The sequence below is a fragment of the Ammospiza nelsoni genome, chromosome 1 (genome assembly GCF_027579445.1).
Source record: "Ammospiza nelsoni isolate bAmmNel1 chromosome 1, bAmmNel1.pri, whole genome shotgun sequence".
Classification (NCBI taxonomy): domain Eukaryota; kingdom Metazoa; phylum Chordata; class Aves; order Passeriformes; family Passerellidae; genus Ammospiza; species Ammospiza nelsoni.
Genome location: NC_080633.1, coordinates 17,421,876 through 17,440,022, shown reverse-complemented (window position 1 = coordinate 17,440,022; position 18,147 = coordinate 17,421,876). Strand labels below are relative to the sequence as shown.

The following is an 18,147-nucleotide window of genomic DNA, read 5'->3' as shown; positions in this document are numbered from 1 at the left end:
CTTTTTGTTTCAGGTTTCAGGCAGGTGGTGTGAAGCAGAATTGCTCTGTTGAGCCCGTACCTGTCTCCATAAATGGAGGATGCTGGTTTGGAAGTTTGCTGCCACCTTAAGGTAGAAACTGAAATATCGCTGGCGTCTGAACGTGGAGAAAGCCAGTGTGACCGAGCAGGGCTGGGCTCTGGCAGACACTCGTGGGGTCACTGTGGGGACAGCACAGGAGGAGCTGGGGCTGCCGGGGAGGAGGGGGCTGCAGCTCTCTGACCATGCACAACCTCCCTCTGCTTTCTTGCAGGGATTTGTTCCTTTTCTGGTGAGCGCCACAGCTGGGACAACAGTGTATGGGGCGTTTGATCCTCTCATAGCTATTGCAGACATCTGCAAGAAATACAAAATCTGGATGCATGTGGATGTAAGTACCATCATACGTAGAGGGCTGGATTACAAGGTGTATTAAGATTAATTTATTCATTTTGGAGAGTGTCATCTTGTACAAAACCCATTGTATTTAGTTCCTGTAATTAAGTCTTAACATTCAAGCACTGACTTCCCACTTCTCTGAAAGGCTCAGGTCAGGGGGATATTTTAGGAGCTGTGACTGTGCTTGTACTTGTAGCAACTGGGACACTTAAGTTGACCTAGTTTGAGTGCTTTTGGCTTTCAGCTTTATCTTAAATGCCATTAGTAAAGAAATACGAAAGAAGCATACTGAGAGCTGGCTCAGCTTCTGCAGCCGCTGCAAAATAAATATATAAGGAAAAGGATACATTTGTCTGGAATAAAGTACTGCAAATTGCCGATCAGGTTAATGCAAGTGCTAGGGAAATTTATCAGATTGGCTTCTTAGCTTTTTCCAGGCTCTTGCCAAGAACTCTTTCTAAAGGATCATCTTTCAGCCCTAGAATATCTTCTATGTCATTTTTGCAAATCCTTTCTCCAAAAAGGCTTGGTAATTGACTTCTCATAGGTTTGGGAGTCTTGATTTTGAATTACTGTGTCAGCCAAAATCAGTCTATTCAAAGGAAGAATTTCTATTTACCTTAAATACTTCTCAGTCACATGAAATGCCTGCTTGTCCCAGATCTCTGAGGAAAGCAAATGAGTAGAGGGCAAGCAGTAGTGGGTCCAAAATATGATGAACATCCCCCAGAGCAGCTGAGATCCCAGCCTGTTTGTTACTATAACTTAGTGACTGCAGGAGAAAAGGCAGCTGACCCAGGAGCAGATCTGCAGGTCGTTAACTACAGCATGGGGCAGCCCTGGGGTGTGCTGGTGTCAGAGGAGGGGGTGAGTGAGGGGTTTGCAGATGAGCAGGGTGGGAGCCTGGATTTGGGGCTATTCACTGCTCCTTCCAAGCTGCTGGGAGAAAATCGTTAGCACAGCTCATGCCTCAGGCCCCATCTGCCTGGTCACTTTGGAGTGTGCCACATCAGTGAGATAAAAGGGTCCCAAACTGATGGGAGGGCACAGATGTCATCAGGGAGGGAAGCAGAGCTCTCATCAAGGTGCTGTGCCTTGCCTTGCAGGGAGCGTGGGGAGGTGGGCTCCTGATGTCAAGGAAACACAAATGGAAGTTGAACGGCGTCGAAAGGTGAGGTGTATTGGTATCAATGAAAGACATTTATTAAATGCATTTTAACATACTTGTCATTACCATAGCAATGCCTGCAAAAATCAAGGATCATATTATCTCTGAGATACAGTTTGGAGAAATCATATAAACTGTCCTTCCAGCTGAAGCAGCATTGCAGAGTGCCTTTGTGACTATTTGTTTTGAAATATAAACAGCAGACATTCCATGCTTGTTTCTCTCTTCTCCCACCATGCATTCATGGGTCAAGAGCAGTTTCTGCAGCATTCTCTGATTCAGCATCCAACATGAATTAGCAATTTCATTTCTCTAAGAAGTGAATCTTGTAGGTCTTGTACACTGAAGTATAAAACTCAAAGTATAAAATCTGGGTGCACCTGCAGTTAGGACAGATGTCCTGCTCTGTCACTTCTGGAGAGAATAGCCCTTTCCAGACTGTGTTACTGATGTCTTCAGTCAATCTGTGCCTGGATATAGACACAGTTGTAGTCATGAACTCATAAACACTGCAGATAATGCAGATGAATGTAAGTGATGCTAGTCCAGGCTGGAAGGACTGAACTTGAACTTAAAACCAGCTGGTTACTTGTCGGGTTTTCAGGCTGTTGCTGTTTAGGTGGCCTGGAAAGGCCCAGGGATGGCCTTGGAGAGCCGACGCTTCAAAGAACGAGGAGAGACTTCTGATCTTGTCTCGGTCTCGGTGTTTATTAATTGTTTATCTAAAAGATTTTCTTTCAGCCCGACAGAGGTCTGCACAGCAAGTCAGCCATGGGCACACTGCCAAGCCCCCGGGCGGTCACTTATCTTTATACCCTAAGTTACGTGTACAATATTTATCATTTTACTCCAATACCTTCTACCCTTATTAACCGGTGCACTTTTAGTAATGACCAATCCCAAAGTGCCACCACCACCACAGAAGATGGAGGCCAAGAAGAAGAAGAAGAAGGACAGGACACGCCCCAATTCCTCCATCTTACTTCTTTAGACCCCCCTGTACCAAAATCCTAAACCCTGTGTTCTACACTTTAACTAACTTATCCCTTCACCATTCACCCAGTGAATTCTCCCAGTCCTCATACAGATCTCATCTCCTGTGTAGGGTCAAAATCCTGCCACCAGACACTTCTGGCAACATTCCAGGATTCCCGAGCCCCCCAAGGGTGGTCTCGGCCTCTCTGCACCTCCATCCTGAGGTGCTGAGATCCCACATCTCCCCCTTCTGTTTGCACCAGGAAGACTTCCTTTGTTATCCGATTCATAGTGTGTTTTAAACATGCAAATATGCATGGGATGACAAGTATGAGGAATAGGAGAATTATTAAAACATAGAATCCTACTCTTAAAATTCCTCTCCATATGGGAGAGATGTCAAAGAAGTCTACCATACATTTTGCTTTGGCTGATTAATAGGTAAATTATCCCCATTGCTTATTGCAATGAATGAAAGAATGATGCACATAAGCATCATGAAACTCATGGCTTCACTTCTGTGTGACATCATTGCTTTGCTTTTCATTCAGGACCTTAACAGAGAATTCCCCCAAAGTCCTTAGTTTCTTCTTATTTCTCTTCCGAGTCGTCTTGGCAATCTGAGTCTCGACCCCTGTTTGAGTACTCGTCTCTTTTTTTTTTCTCTTGGATCTTTGTTCTGGGATCCGCATTTTCATGTTCTCGCACTCGAAATGGTTTCACGTGTCGTGCTGACACCCACGTCTCGATCTGTGGAGATACAAGCGAAAGCCTTGCCCCCCACTAGGTGGCGCTGTCACCGGCCTCCCCAGCTCGGATGACAGCATGAGCTCTACCGCCCCTGTCCTGTCGACTGCCGTGTTCGTGATCTCATTTGAGACCGTGTCTGCTTGGCTTTTAATTCAGCTGAAAATGGAGCTTGAACACCAGAACGTCTCCCTTGAAGGGAAGGGACTGGGACTCCGAGGGTTATACCAGAGGCATCAAGTCTGAGGAGGGTGTGGAGCCGCTGGGACATAGGATCCCGAGCACGGCCCCTCCTCACCCGAGACGTCACTCTCTCCCCCTCGTTCCACCTCCGAATCTCCTCCCCTCGGTCTGTCCCGACTCTGTCTCCTCTCCCTCTGACGTTGTGTCCCTGGCTCCTCCCGCCGGTGTGTACAGCCCGCCCCCCGCCGGCACCCGGGCCCGCCCCGCAATTCGACCCGACTTCGCTCCCGGGTTTTTGCGAGTTTTGCCCGCCGCGCGCGTCTCCGCTACTCTGCCGGCCGGCCGGAGCGGCCGCCACCCCCCGGCGCCGCGCTGATAAAAGCCGCGTCTGCGCTCATGTCTCCCTTTTCTGTCTCTTCACCCGCGCTCCCCGCCGGCTCCGTCGCTGCCGCGCCGTGCCCCCCGCGAGGAAGCGCCTCCCCCCCCGATCCCTTCTCTTCCCCCTGCACCCCCCCCTCCGATCCTGACTCCCTTGTATTCTCCGGAGTTTTAGGACGCTTTAGGAGCTTCTTGGGGTTTCTGGGTTTTGGGACCGGGGGCTTTAATATTATTTCCTGCTCTCTTTTCTCGAGAGCCCTTTCCCCTGCCTTCTTGAGGTCAGAGGTAATTCTTTCCTGGAGCTTTGCTCCCCACCCTCCTTCTGAGGGTGCCGGCAACTTTTCGTTGCTCTCCCAGTCTTTTCGACTGCGCCGAGATGATGCCTTTCTGGCATCAATCTTGCCGACGAGAGCAGCTTTAACGCTGTCTCGTCCTTCTTTGTTGCTAAAAAATATAAGTGCCTATTAATTTCCTGCCAAAACCCCACTTCGAATAGCAGGCATGTTTCGGCCAGTGGGTAATTAAGCCTTGCCCACAACAACAGCTGTTTTAATTCTTTCTTTTGAGATCCTTTCTGTATATGTTTGAGCCACGCCTTGTAAGGCGGACAAAATTTCCCGTTGTTTTTTGGGAGAGTGTGCAATTATGTTCTTATTTTTTGACCTTCTCACCGAATCTGTCGTCAGAGCTGTCCGAAGGCTCCCGTCTCTGTCCAGCAGGTCACAGGAGAAGGAATCCAGAGGCGCCTTCTGGTTCCGATCCGGGCTGCTCTACGAACTGCCTTCGGCAGAAGCTGAGAGATGGAATTCTCAGTGACTGCTGGTTTTTTTTTGCAGACTCTTCTGGCTGTTTTTTTTTTTTCTTCTTTCTTCTTTTCCTTTTTTTTTTTTTTTTTTCTCAAGCTTCTCTCCTCAGGAACTACTCTCTCGGCTCTTCAGCTCTTCAGCTCTTCAGCTCTTCAGCTCTTCAGGGCTGATCCCCCCCCGAAAGGGTTGGTGGGGGGTGCCCACGCAGCGAACGCCACTTGTAAATTTCCTGGCGTTCTTCTTTTCTCTTTGCTGGGCTGATTTATGTCCAGAGCTATTTCAGGGACGCCGCTTGTTAGTTTTCTGTGTTTTTTTGCTGTTCAGGTGGCCTGGAAAGGCCCAGGGATGGCCTTGGAGAGCCGACGCTTCAAAGAACGAGGAGAGACTTCTGATCTTGTCTCGGTCTCGGTGTTTATTAATTGTTTATCTAAAAGATTTTCTTTCAGCCCGACAGAGGTCTGCACAGCAAGTCAGCCATGGGCACACTGCCAAGCCCCCGGGCGGTCACTTATCTTTATACCCTAAGTTACGTGTACAATATTTATCATTTTACTCCAATACCTTCTACCCTTATTAACCGGTGCACTTTTAGTAATGACCAATCCCAAAGTGCCACCACCACCACAGAAGATGGAGGCCAAGAAGAAGAAGAAGAAGGACAGGACACGCCCCAATTCCTCCATCTTACTTCTTTAGACCCCCCTGTACCAAAATCCTAAACCCTGTGTTCTACACTTTAACTAACTTATCCCTTCACCATTCACCCAGTGAATTCTCCCAGTCCTCATACAGATCTCATCTCCTGTGTAGGGTCAAAATCCTGCCACCAGACACTTCTGGCAACATTCCAGGATTCCCGAGCCCCCCAAGGGTGGTCTCGGCCTCTCTGCACCTCCATCCTGAGGTGCTGAGATCCCACAGTTACTCAGAAACATTTCATTAAGACATGGAAACCCTTTCTTTAGGATGTTGAGATTTATCTACATTCAAGGAAAGACAAAAACCATTCAGGATTTTGGTGAGCCACAAATGAGTGGAAGCTCAGAGAGTATTTAGAGACATTTCAGAGGTGCTTGCCCTGTTTTGTATTCTTCCCAGTCACCTATTTAGTCCACTTTTTAGAGGCAGTGTACGGGGCTGGATGGAGTCACTTGCATTTCTGTATTTACTGAAGCTCATAATGTTTGAGAGTAAAGCATTACTCCCTTCCTCCTTCTTTATCACTAAATCAAATTGCTGTTCCTTGCCAATTAAAATTACAAACAACTTCCTCATCGTGATCCTGGAGATTAGGAGGATACCTTGATGATTCAGTTCTTTTCTCATACATCTCTTATGCAAAATTTGGAAAGCAGCCAATGATTCTATGATTTCATTTAGTTAAGACTGCCTGCAGCACTCCAGACTTATATGTCATGCATTAAAAGGACAAATATCCAGCAAGCAAAAATCTACCTCATTGCCTTTGAGGGCAGAGTATGAAACAAAGGGTTTGCCTCTCAAATTGCTGTCCAAATTGTGCTGGAATGAGAAGTTCAGGTTAAATCTACTTTGGAGCATTTTCCACATAATCCACAGAACTCCACTGGATTTTATTAAGTGCTTTGATAAGTACCATCCCAATATGTTTGGCAGAGAATTAAGGCAATTTGGTATTTTGAATGCTGTTCCTCTCCTTACTGGACACAGCGGCTCATTTCAGTGTGTCCAGATCTCGGGTATGGGAACCTTTAGAGCAGACCTTTTAAGGACCTTTCTGTTTCATGGTAGATAATGGAGTCATCACAGGTCTGAGTCGAAGAGAACTGAAGCTGTTACTCGTGTTTGAGGGGAGAGGGAACATTTACTGCAGCACAGTGTGCCCTGAGTTCTCACATCCTTCAGGTGACAGCCAGCCAGCAGAAACACTCGTGTCACAGGAGGATGACTTGCAGGACTGTCCTTGCCAGGCCCTCCAGTCTCCCCATGGCAGATTTCAGGGTGCTGGAAGGCACCCGGGGGAAGCACAAGCCCCAGTGTGTGGAGCAGATGGGTCTGGCCAGCATCAGGAGTTCCAGCCGGGTGTCCCCCGTGCAGGGCTCAGGCAGGGGCTCACAGCTGCATGAGAAAATCCTGTGTGCAGTGAGTGAGGGCTCCCTTAGAGGGGCTGGGCATCCTTACCAGGGCTGTGGCTGCTCAGTGGTTGCATCAGTCTGTATTTAATGATGGCTCAGGACCAAATTCTGCCAGTCATGAATCTCTCCTGTCATCCATTTGAAATCTATAAAGGAAAATCTTTTTTTTTCTGTCTTTGACCCATAGCCAAAAAATCACATAGGTTTTTGCTGCTCAGTTATTTGGTCAAACATGAGATGCTTTTGGAAAACATTTGTGGATTCTGTAGACCTTTTTACTTTTTGTCTTGGTCAGCAATTTCTTGAAACACATATTGATGACAGAAGCCCAAAATAACTGATAGCAAATGAAAAATGGTGGAATTTTATTTTACATAATTAATTATTTTTCTGTACACAGTTGGTATGTAATTAGGTAAATAAGTGACCATAAGGTAGATTAAATGTTTTAGACAGATAATTCCCATCTGGCTGTTGTCAGTAAGTAACCCTTTTGCTTGAGAAAATGCATACCACTATTGTTACTTAGAGGTCTCTTAAAGAATTTCCATCTGATTTTGCATAGGCACAAATAAAATTAAAAAGTATCATATCAAGGGAAATTCATCGACCTGAGTGAATGTTCAGAACCATTAGCTTTGGTGTTGTAATCAGATGACTGACTGAGCTGATTAAAAGCTGCCAAATACTCAAAAAGCCAAGCCAAGTGGCCAGATGTTGCCTGTGGAAGACTGTTCCCTACAGATTTTGCATCAGGCACTTGCACAGTCCCATTTAAATAGCAAAGAAGAAAGCACAGAAGTGCTGCCTGATGTCCATGTGAATTTTGAAGTCTCTTGCTTTGAAGGAGTGGAAGCAATTTGGCAGGAGGTGCATAAACCTGTAGCACTGCCTCCAAGTGCTACAAAGGAAAACGCTGCTAGATTCTAACCTGCCCACCTCTGTTCTCATCAGTGTTACCTGCAAGTGTGCCCTGGGCCCTTTAACTGTTCCCTCAGTTGACTGATTTATACCATTTATACCATCAAAATATGAATCACTGCACTAGATAAAATCACATGCACTATGTGTCCTTGACAGCTTGCCAAATTGGATGCAAATAAATACATTTATCAGCTAACTCATCATATGCAACAATAGTAATTACGAAATAGCCAGTTTAGCATAACACAAAATTAAAATAATAAACAACTGGACAATCTTCCATTCAGCCCTCACCAAAGTCCCAAATGCCTCTCCTCTAGACTGTGTTGTGTCAGCTCTGTGCTTGTTCCCAAAACCTAGGCTGACAGCAGTTTTTCCAACACATGTGTTCTGAAGGTCCAAACAGTCAGTTTGGACCCACTGACTGTTCTGAGTCAGAATCACTCTTTTCTGGAAAGATGGGTCAGTTTAATGCTTATTATTGTAGTTGTTTGAATTGCTTTAGCCAAGCAAAAAATTAGGGAGCTACAAAAATTTGCTGTCATCAGAGCAACAATAAAAATTACTTTGGGCCAGTTTTCCCAGATTACTCAGAGACTTAGTGATACCCAGAAGTATTCTATGGAATTTTTTAAATGCCTGTGTGAGCTAGTTGTGAAAGTCTTACTGCAACTCGAATAGAAGGAGGGAGATCTGCTGAGTTGCCAGCTTCTTATCTGCATCTTTAATTGATTGTGCAATTTTAGAAAGTTCATCAGTCAAGTGCGTGTTTTTTAAGAAGTTTGGCCCATGTTTGTAAATTACAGATGACTCCCCAGCAGGTTTAATGCTGATTAATTTTAGTGGATAGAGCAATTATCCTGTGGTAATTTGCCAGGATTGTCATCCAAAAGCCAACTGGAGTGGATTAGGTCCCCTGTGAAGGCATTACTTTCCTAATATCAATGACCTAGCCATGATCATTTTCAGCTTTGTTTGCTCAGAAAAAGGAAAAAAGTGAGTATTGCTACATGTTTGGTATTACTCTAATTATTTCTAAATGCCTCTGGGGTTTCATCACATAGTACAATGTCTGAGTTTCATGTGGTTTTCTGTCCCAGGGCTAACTCAGTAACCTGGAACCCTCACAAGATGATGGGCGTCCCACTGCAGTGTTCAGCCCTGCTAGTAAGAGAAGAGGTATGTCACAATGTACATGCTTCTCTGCTTCTTTCTGGCATTTTACTGCTGAAAATCCTGGATATTTTCTTCATAACTGTGCCATAGCTAATACTTGCTAATGTGATGAGGATTATAACAGGAACTGAGAAAAGACCTCTGTTCATATGCTTCAGCCATGACTGCAGAAGTAATTAAAGCAGGTGTCTTGCAAAAATGAGGCAATCAATGGCAATATCTATAGAGTTTTGTGACTTTCCATTCTAAATATCCATGGTTAAGTTGTGGCTGCATGACTGTGTAATCCCACTAGTTGCTGTGTAGCATAAGATGTTACTGCATGCAAACTCTGGTCCTCTTGGGGTGAAAGTCGTGGTTTACAAGCAGCACAACATTTGGTCCAGAATCGAGGCACCATTACATTTTCTAGACTTTTATGATATTCCTACCCAGCTTTGATCTATATATCCACTCGGGGCGCATGGAAGTAAAAATGGAGCACTAAGTGCACTTGGAATAAAAAGTAAATGTTTCATTTAGTGCTAGAATTTGAATTACCCTTCAAGCCTGTAATTTTCATATAACCATCACTGAGTGGGACAGCTGCTGTACAGCCACCACTTAATAGACCAGCTATCAAAAAGCTGGTTGCTGTTTTGCTAACAGCTGTACAACAGATTGTATACAAAGTGATTGCACTTAGGAAGAGAGAAACTGGCTTTTATTTGCCCTCTAGGTCAGTTCCCCAAGACAAAGCCTGCCCAGCTGAAGTCAGTACCATCCCTGACTTCAAGTGTGAACAGATGGTTCAGATTAGGAGAAAGTCAATTTTTTTCCCCCTCTCATTTTGCTATCTCAGTTTTGAGTTACACATAAAGATTAGACTTGATGATAAACAGCCATGTTATGATTCTTCTTGGACTGGAAATTGCCATTTTAGGCAACAGCCCTAAGGTAAACCATAAACTTGGTTGAGAACTTAACTAGAGCCAGAATGTGGCTTTTACTTAAAAAGCTAAAAAGGAAACCTCATGCTTTCATGAGCCAGGTTTCCTCACCTTGTTGGCTTCTATCCCTCCCACAAAGGTACCTCTTAGAACGGTATGTTGCAGCCCAGAAATAGGTCTAACTGGGTTTTTAAAGGCCATATGCTCTTCTGTCTGCTCAAAGCTTTCTATACCGCTTAAGCATCCAAGCTACAGCTGAGGGCTTTGCAGAAAAGAACTGTTCCTACAAAGAAAGAAAACAATAAAAATCAGAATTTTAGAGACCAAAGCAATTGAAAAGTGCTGTGATATTCTTTAGATTAGTCACCAATTGTCTTGGTCTGACTCAGAAAAGAAGCCTTCAAAGGAAAGGAGGAAAAGGAACCAGAACAAAGAATAAAAGGCAAGATCCAAAAATTAAGTTAAGCATAAGATTGCTAGGAAGCACAATGTCCAGCTTTTAAAAAAATTATTTGGATCTGGGAGTGGATTACACATTGCTAGATCAGGTACCAAGGCATCTTGGGCACTGATAGGGATTAATCCATTGAGCAACTAAGTCTGGTTTTGTGGGGTTTTTTGATCTTCCTTTGGCGCATGGGCATATATTCGGCCGAATTTGGGTGTTTGCAATTTTTCACCCAAAGCAGCCCTCAGAGCAGTAGTCAAATGTGTGCTGACATCCCTGTGCTTGTGTCCTTGTGTCCATAAGGGATTGATGCAGAGTTGCAATCAAATGCATGCTTCCTACCTCTTCCAACAAGACAAGCACTACGACCTGTCCTACGACACGGGGGACAAGGCTCTGCAGTGTGGGCGGCACGTTGATGTCTTCAAGCTGTGGCTGATGTGGAGGGCAAAGGTGGGACTGCCTGCTACACATCTGTATTAAAATAATGCACACCAGATACACTTGAGGGTTTTTTTTTCCTGTAATCATAATTTTAGAAAATACCTGACCTGAATTTCACATATATAACATGAAAGAAAGAACATGATTATTTTCTGGGGGTTTTATACTTTTAAGGATGTAGCTTCAAAGCAGCACACATGATTTGAAACTTGAACTATATGGCTTTGCATAGCATTTGCCTTGTGTAACTGTAGGAGTCTAACAGCATAAATCATGTGCCTAGGAATGTTGCTACAAAGATTTCTGGAAATAAAAAGATGTTTTAATTATATTCAGAAATTATACATGGCAAATCAAGACTGGAATACCTAGGCAATACCTAATTGCATGCAGTAGATAGGAAGTAGTCTTTTGAAGGATAGAGGAAAACTTCCCTGGGAAATCTGTAAACACTAGCTATAGTGATTACTTTATCTGTATTGCTAAATAAGTTCTTGTGTGTATTTATTTAATCTGTTACATCAGGTTGCCTAAGGTTGGTTCAGAGGAGATGAGATCACTGTTTTCATTTCCAGAAAGCCTTCAAGATTCTCATGTGCTTCATTAAACCTCTGAGGAGGTGTGGGAGTCTGTAAAGGAGGATGCAATAGCTGTGGTGCTAACTGGGGTCTGCAGAGTGGCAGGTGATTTTAGCCACATGTCTCTTTTACTCCAAGCCTTTCTCCCAGGGCTACCTCTACTCTGTTTTAAAATCTTTATACACAGAGGGATAATGACAAGGGCTTTTTAAGTCAGTTCTGCACTGCCAGAACAGATTTAGCAGGGACATTCATCCATTACTCAGAGACATTTCTCCTACAACCCATTTTTTCAATATGCCTTGCACTGCTTTTTCTCTTCTCACACTCTGCTTGGAATATTAACATTACAAAATAGGGTGTGTGTTTCTTAAAGAGTTTATCTATTCCAGCTGTTTATTCCCCTTCCTCCCTCTTGAAGCTGCTCCTTTGTTTGGGGCATCATAGTTGGTGATTGCAGTAACAATTATGATGTCACAGAGAGTATTATGACTTCTGCCAGGGAAGAAAAATCAGGCTTTTCTGCAGCTCTTAAAAACACAGCTTCTGATTTTGTATGGTATCTGTTAGAAAAGAAGAGAGAAGAACACTACAGAGGCAGGGTGGTATCTAAACAAAGTGTGCTTTTACACAGGCATTACACTGGGCTTTAAAACTGTATCTACCCATTCTGTGCTTAACTAAAATGAAAAAAAATTATTATTGGAAAGTCCCCAGCATATTATTATGGAAGATGAAAATCCCCTATCCTGAAAATAGTGGGAGACTCCCCATTTCTGGAACTCAACACCTCCTGAAGACCCCCACTCTGTGCCAGTGCAAACTGTCCAAAACCATCCTCAGCCTCTCTGCAAAATCTGCCAGAGGCACCCTTTGAGGTGCTATTCAGGTTCTCAGCAAAATATTCCTGAGAACCAAGCAAGTGCCTGATGCTTGTTTTGCAGAGTTGGCTACAGGGGTGTCAGTGGCAAGAGCTAGGGACAAATGAGCTCTGCTTATCAAAGTGCCTTTATCACATAGAATCAGATCCTTGATCTCACAGGGACTTCTGAGAGGTGACTTCTGCTGATGTGTTGGCAAGTATTGCATGGTCCTTTTGCCCTTTTAATTCATAGAACAGACCCTTAGATAACTTCTTTTCTTCATCTCTCTGTAAAGGGAACCACAGGATTTGAAGCACAAATTGATAAGTGCTTGGAACTTGCTGAGTACCTATACAACAAAATAAAGAACAGAGAAGGGTATGAAATGGTGTTTGATGGAAAGGTAAGTAGTGCAACTTCTTTTTCTCAGCTGGTCAACAGTGTTTGCTTCATTACCTATTGGGATGCTACCAACAGGTCAAATCAAACAGCATGAGACAGAAAGCAGGGACCCTTGTAACAAAACCTCTTGTTGTGCCAGTTCCTCTCTGCCTCATGGAATGCAGGGACAAGGGAGATGAGGCAGCTGTGCATAAGTGTTCAATTTTCTCAGTTTAACCCTGCTGAAACAAAACCCTGGTGTCTCAGCCTGACACAACACACTGAGGAACAATGAGAACAAGCTCTTAAGTTGTAAAAACAAATTGCAGTTTGTTAATAGCAGGGTCTCCTAGGAGTGGGTGTACAGTACCCCACAAAATGCACAAAAAATTCAAAAAATGTCAATGAGTTCTTACTTTATGCCTTTCTGCTCAGTGGTCCCATAGATGTTAAATGAGCTAAGATGCTGTGCTGCATGCATTTTAATACAGCAGCTAGCTGAATCAAATTGAGAAGTAATAAATTCCATTAAATGCAAGAAAATCTTAGACTATCTTATGCAACACCTGTGGCTCCTGTTTACAAAATCAGATTCTGTATTCTTCTGTCATGTAGTAAAAGTAAATGACACGGTCCTCACCTCTAAATTATCTGTAATAGACTCTTGCCTTAGCCACACGATGCCTTCAGCCCCCAGAGGGGACAGGAGCTGCAAAATCCAGATGCCTTTCAGAAACGCATAAATATATTTGCCCAGCTGGATGATGTGTTTTTGCATCTGACACCCTGGGAATAAATTGCTTAAAATTATCTTTTCTGCATTAATAATGATGATGACTCTCAGTGGACCACAATAATGAAAACCATTGACTGCTGTCACAAGATGATGTATGGGAGGGAGGGAAGGCATGAACTTAATTTCAATTGAGATATTATGAGCATTTCTTACAACATAAACCATTGTTATTCTGTGCTTAGCCCCAGCACACCAATGTCTGCTTCTGGTACATCCCTCCCAGCCTGCGTGGAGTGGAGGACGGCGAGGAGAGGACGAGCCGCCTGATGAAGGTGAGCAGTGAAACCCTGCAGGCAGGCAGTGCCCACAATGATATCACAGGGCAAGGGAGATGCTGGCAAATGACCGCTCCAAGGTCCTTTTACTGCAGGCCAGTGTGGCACCACCTTCTCTGGTCCCCAGGTTGGTGTTCCCTGGCTTTGCCCCGTGCCCAGAGCCCGTATTTGCCCTGTGTTTATGCACTGGAGGCACTGGGAACTGCAGTCACTAAACACAGCAAGGGCAGCAAAAGCTCAGCAGCACTGCAGCACCCAGGCATATGAAACCAATTGTAGCCATGTTGTGAGCGTACAAAAAGCAGCTACTGTGTCCCTGTCAGAAATATTGAGGGAGTAGAAGAGGGAAATTTTCCCCATATTCAATTTATCCATTTCCTTTGTCGTGCTCATTTAAAGAGCACGACAAAGAAACAGGATAAATTGAATGCCTTTTCACTGTGACATTTATTCCTTACTGGAGGTTAATGTTTTTATTAATATTGGATGTAATTTCATTTCAGCTGCTTGTAGCCCTCCATCCTCTATAAAGAAAAGGAAGTGCACTATGTTTTAATAACAATGAGGGCGATTACAACAATGAAAATAATTATAATAATGACAATAATAATAGTCATCACCCTCCTCCCCTACTTTCTGTTGCTCTGCAGGTGGCACCAGTGATAAAAGCCAGGATGATGGAGTATGGCACCACCATGGTGAGCTATCAGCCCCTGGGGGACAAAGTGAACTTCTTCCGCATGGTCATCTCCAACCCTGCGGCCACTCACCAGGACATTGACTTCCTGATTGATGAAATAGAGCGCCTGGGACAAGACCTATAAGAGCTGGGTGTGAAAGCCTGTTCCTGGACCTCTAAGTAGACAATTAAGTTGTCACAAACTGTGCGAATGTATTTGTAGTTTGTTCCAAAGTAAATCTATTTCTATATTGTGGCGTTGGAGTAGAGTACAGTTTAAAATCAAGAAACATGGCTCCTTTAAAGTCCTTTCCTGAGTTTTAGAATGCCTCCTTAATAATTAGGTGCACAAAAAAGCTTCATTGAAACAAATAAGGAAGACCAGAAGATACTTAAAATTTTACCCCAAATTTTAACACAGTAATTACTTTAAATTAACAGCAATCAGACTGAATGATGCCAAAGTTGCCCAAAATTATGACAAAATCAGTTTGGGGGAAGTGGGAGGGGGTGGTGAGATGCAGAATATACATGCTGTATGTTTAAAAGTGAAAGGATTTTGCCTTTTTCGTAGTATTAGAACAGAATTTCTAATTTACCTATAGCAACATTTCAAATGTATTTAAATAAGTATAGTTTTACAAAAGGAAATATATATATATATAAAAAATCCTATTTTGTAAACTATATATTTTTATTTTATATGGGTTATAAAACTGCAAGTACAGAAGCTGAAAATTAACTGGGATTCTTTTTCTTTTGATGGAGGTGCCTCGAATATTTATTACTGCTTATTTTAAAAGACAAGCCCACGTAATACATTCTTTCTCCATGTCATATGGATTGTACATCTCCAGGGTTGGTTACTGAAAAACCTCAAGAGGACTGCAGCTCTTACAACCACTTAATAAGATCAGTTACAGTACAACAATAGGATGCTATTATTCCTAATTATGTTTCCCACGTGGCCTGAGCAGACGCACAATCGATATACAGTGCTAACCAAGACTGAAATGAGGTTGTATTTGGATGGTTTCTGTGTTCTGTGTTTAAAAAGCCTATTAAAAAAAAGGTCACAGCTGAGTAAATTCTTATCTCAAAACTATTTCTGCTGTGAGCAGTCCCAGACTACATTGAAAACCTCACAGCTACTTTAAAAAGGTGAAGACTTCTTACAGATGTACAAGTCTGCAAGACAAGACATAAATTAAATGTGACTGTAATCTGAGTGACAGGGGTGGGGTCTCAGTACAGGCTGGTTTGTCAAAAGATTTTCACAGTGCTGGACTCCATCCTTGTCCACCGTGAAGTCAAGATATGGCTACATCTGCCCAAGAACAACCCCTACAGCGCCTCAAAACCTCTTTAGAAACCATGGGCACAGCTCTTGCAGAAATTATTTGCTGCATCATTCCTTAGCTTTAGAGGTGTCTCTGGCATGGAAAATTAAATTTATCCTTTCTCCCCCCAACATCTGGAAGTGTTGGTAAGAGTTCTGCAGCTTAGACCTGTCTACTTATAACCCTACTAAAGCTTTGGTTTCAACTTTGCCTGAATGGCCAACTTGTGTTTGTAAAGCAATATGGTTTTGCTGTCTCTAAAATACTTGAAGACAAAAAAAGAAGTGCAATGTGGGTTTAATTTCATCTAAACTAGATAAATGGAGTATTGATTCAGTGTAATATGAGGACATGAAGTAAGAGGAAATAAATAGTGTCTGTAATTGTGTTGCCTTTATTATATTGATAGTACTGTTTTGTCACCTCAGATTGAGGCTGTGCACTTTAGATTTAAACTGTACAATGTTGCAAATCAACATGTGTTGCTGTATAAGCTTGTACAATATATTATTGATATGTCATTATTTGTGTGGTAGTAGTATTGACTCTTGATATTGTAAGAACTGCATTCATGCCTGTCCCTCTACTGTATCTTTGCTTGGTGTTAAACTCTCCTCTCAGCTTCTGGGCACGCCCCTCACCTCACAAAGTGGATTTCCATTGCCACCTGCATTGTGTTTCAAGCCAAGCTGTAGAGGAGATACCAGTTCTATCAGGAAGGCCTCAATGTGACCTCTGCTAAACGTGTCAAAATCAGCAGAATAATCACTGAAATACTGAGTAGAGCAGCAAATTATATTCTTTCTTCTTGCTGGGAAAAAGGCAAGCAAAGAACTTACGAAGTAAAAATAGGACAGGGACAATGACAAAGGTGATCAGTAGCCTGGTTACATCTTGCATGTGCAATTCCTTTTAAAGTGCTAAGTGCAAACAGCGTGTTTATTAGATGTATGTGCCAATCCAAGATTTACATTTGGTGTTCCAGGAGAACCAGCATTTTTTTTTACACATTACTGTACTTATTGCAGCCAGGAAGGAGCGGCATAGCAATCTGTTCTTGTGTTTGACCAAAGTATCTTATCTGTGGTGTTGATCTAAATCCAAATAAAAGTGTAACCTGTGACTCTGGGTCTTTTCATTGGCAGCACTGATGAGCACTCTAAGCATTTGTGCCATTTTGGAGAAAGGCCCCAATAAAGAGAATGTTTAATTGGAACTCTTGATGTCTCCTGCTGGATTTGTTCATTACAAGATGCATTCAGTTCACTACTGTAACATAAAAATATCAACTGCACCACCAGACTTTTTCTGAGTCAGTACTCCAGACCTTTTTGGGAGGCAATACTCAGCACCAGCATACAAAGGTAAATCTGCCCTCTGCTATTCCTGTACCTTATCTTTACAAGATGGATTTCATTTTTTCACCTCAGACAGCCTAAATTTTTTTTATGCTCTGTTTTTGTCTTTTTATTTCACAAGTACTTATCCCCAAATTAACAACAGACTCAAATCAGCCTTCAGGACAGCAGTGAACGCAGTCAAGGCACTTGCCAGGACAGCACAGACTATACAATGGCAACAATTTAAAATGGCTGTGAAGTAAAAAAGACAAAACAACCAATACAAAAACTTAAGATTTTAGACTTTATGTCTCTCCTTGCCCAAGGCTACCTCCCAATCTGCTCTATTTCTCTTCCACCCTCTGCGGTGCTGCCGGTGCATTACCAGCAGCAGAGAAATTAAACAATGCTGTTAAAGCCACGGCAGTCTGGAAGCTCATGCCTGAAATGGGATTTTTTTTCTATAATTTAACTCTCTAGCAGAATTTAAGATGAACACCTGTGCTGAATACCTGCACAGAGCCCAGCTAGGAGATCTGTAAGGAAATAGAGGGAGAACTTGTGGGGATAAGTTACTGTCCTCATCCCAGTGAAGCTCTCCACTTGGCACTGGGAAGGGAAGCACTGGTTTAGCCTTTCTGAGCACTATACTCACAGGAATGGATGAAGCTTGGGCTTGTAAAATGACTGGCTTGCCTCAATACCCAGTAGTTAATTACTGCTGGGGGGTTAATGCAGAAAAAAAACCAGTGTAGGTGGGCTCTTGTGCAGCTTCTGGAAATCCTTGGCCCTGGTGCCCTATTGTCAGCCATGACAGTGGCTGAGGGGCAGATGAGAGGCTGAAGAAGTTGTCATAAACATTATGGAGCACCCAAGGGTGTGGCTGATGTGGTCATTGGCTCTTGATGACTTTGGCTCCTGGTGGATGCTGCTCGTTCTGCAAACGTCCTCCAGGCAGGACCCAGAGAGAGATTACCTCTCCCCTGCCCAACATCTCCAAGGAAGGCAGGGTTAAGTATCAGGTTAGTTGTGCTTGACTCCTGTGTCAGCATGGCTAAGGAATGAACAAAGCAAGACAGAGCTCAAGAAGATGTGTGTCTTCTATCAGACTTAGCCAGGCTAACTGCCAAGCAGAAATTCATTCTACATAGAAAGTGAGCCCCATACAAAGCTACAAATCTCTGTC

General features: G+C 43.3%; 1 protein-coding gene across 2 annotated transcripts in view; it reads left to right on the top strand.

The window, feature by feature from the left end:
* GAD2 (glutamate decarboxylase 2) overlaps nucleotides 1–16,837 on the top strand; it is a 43,462-nt gene extending 26,625 nt beyond the window's left edge. For both annotated transcript variants that reach the window (XM_059477133.1, XM_059477142.1), the window contains 7 exons: nucleotides 293–409; nucleotides 1,524–1,588; nucleotides 8,813–8,891; nucleotides 10,569–10,718; nucleotides 12,446–12,553; nucleotides 13,510–13,599; nucleotides 14,253–16,837. In XM_059477133.1, the coding sequence (XP_059333116.1) occupies nucleotides 293–409; nucleotides 1,524–1,588; nucleotides 8,813–8,891; nucleotides 10,569–10,718; nucleotides 12,446–12,553; nucleotides 13,510–13,599; nucleotides 14,253–14,426 (783 nt within the window). In that variant the 3' untranslated portion in view covers nucleotides 14,427–16,837. The remainder of the gene's footprint in view (nucleotides 1–292; nucleotides 410–1,523; nucleotides 1,589–8,812; nucleotides 8,892–10,568; nucleotides 10,719–12,445; nucleotides 12,554–13,509; nucleotides 13,600–14,252) is intronic.
* The last annotated feature ends 1,310 nt before the right edge of the window (nucleotides 16,838–18,147 follow it).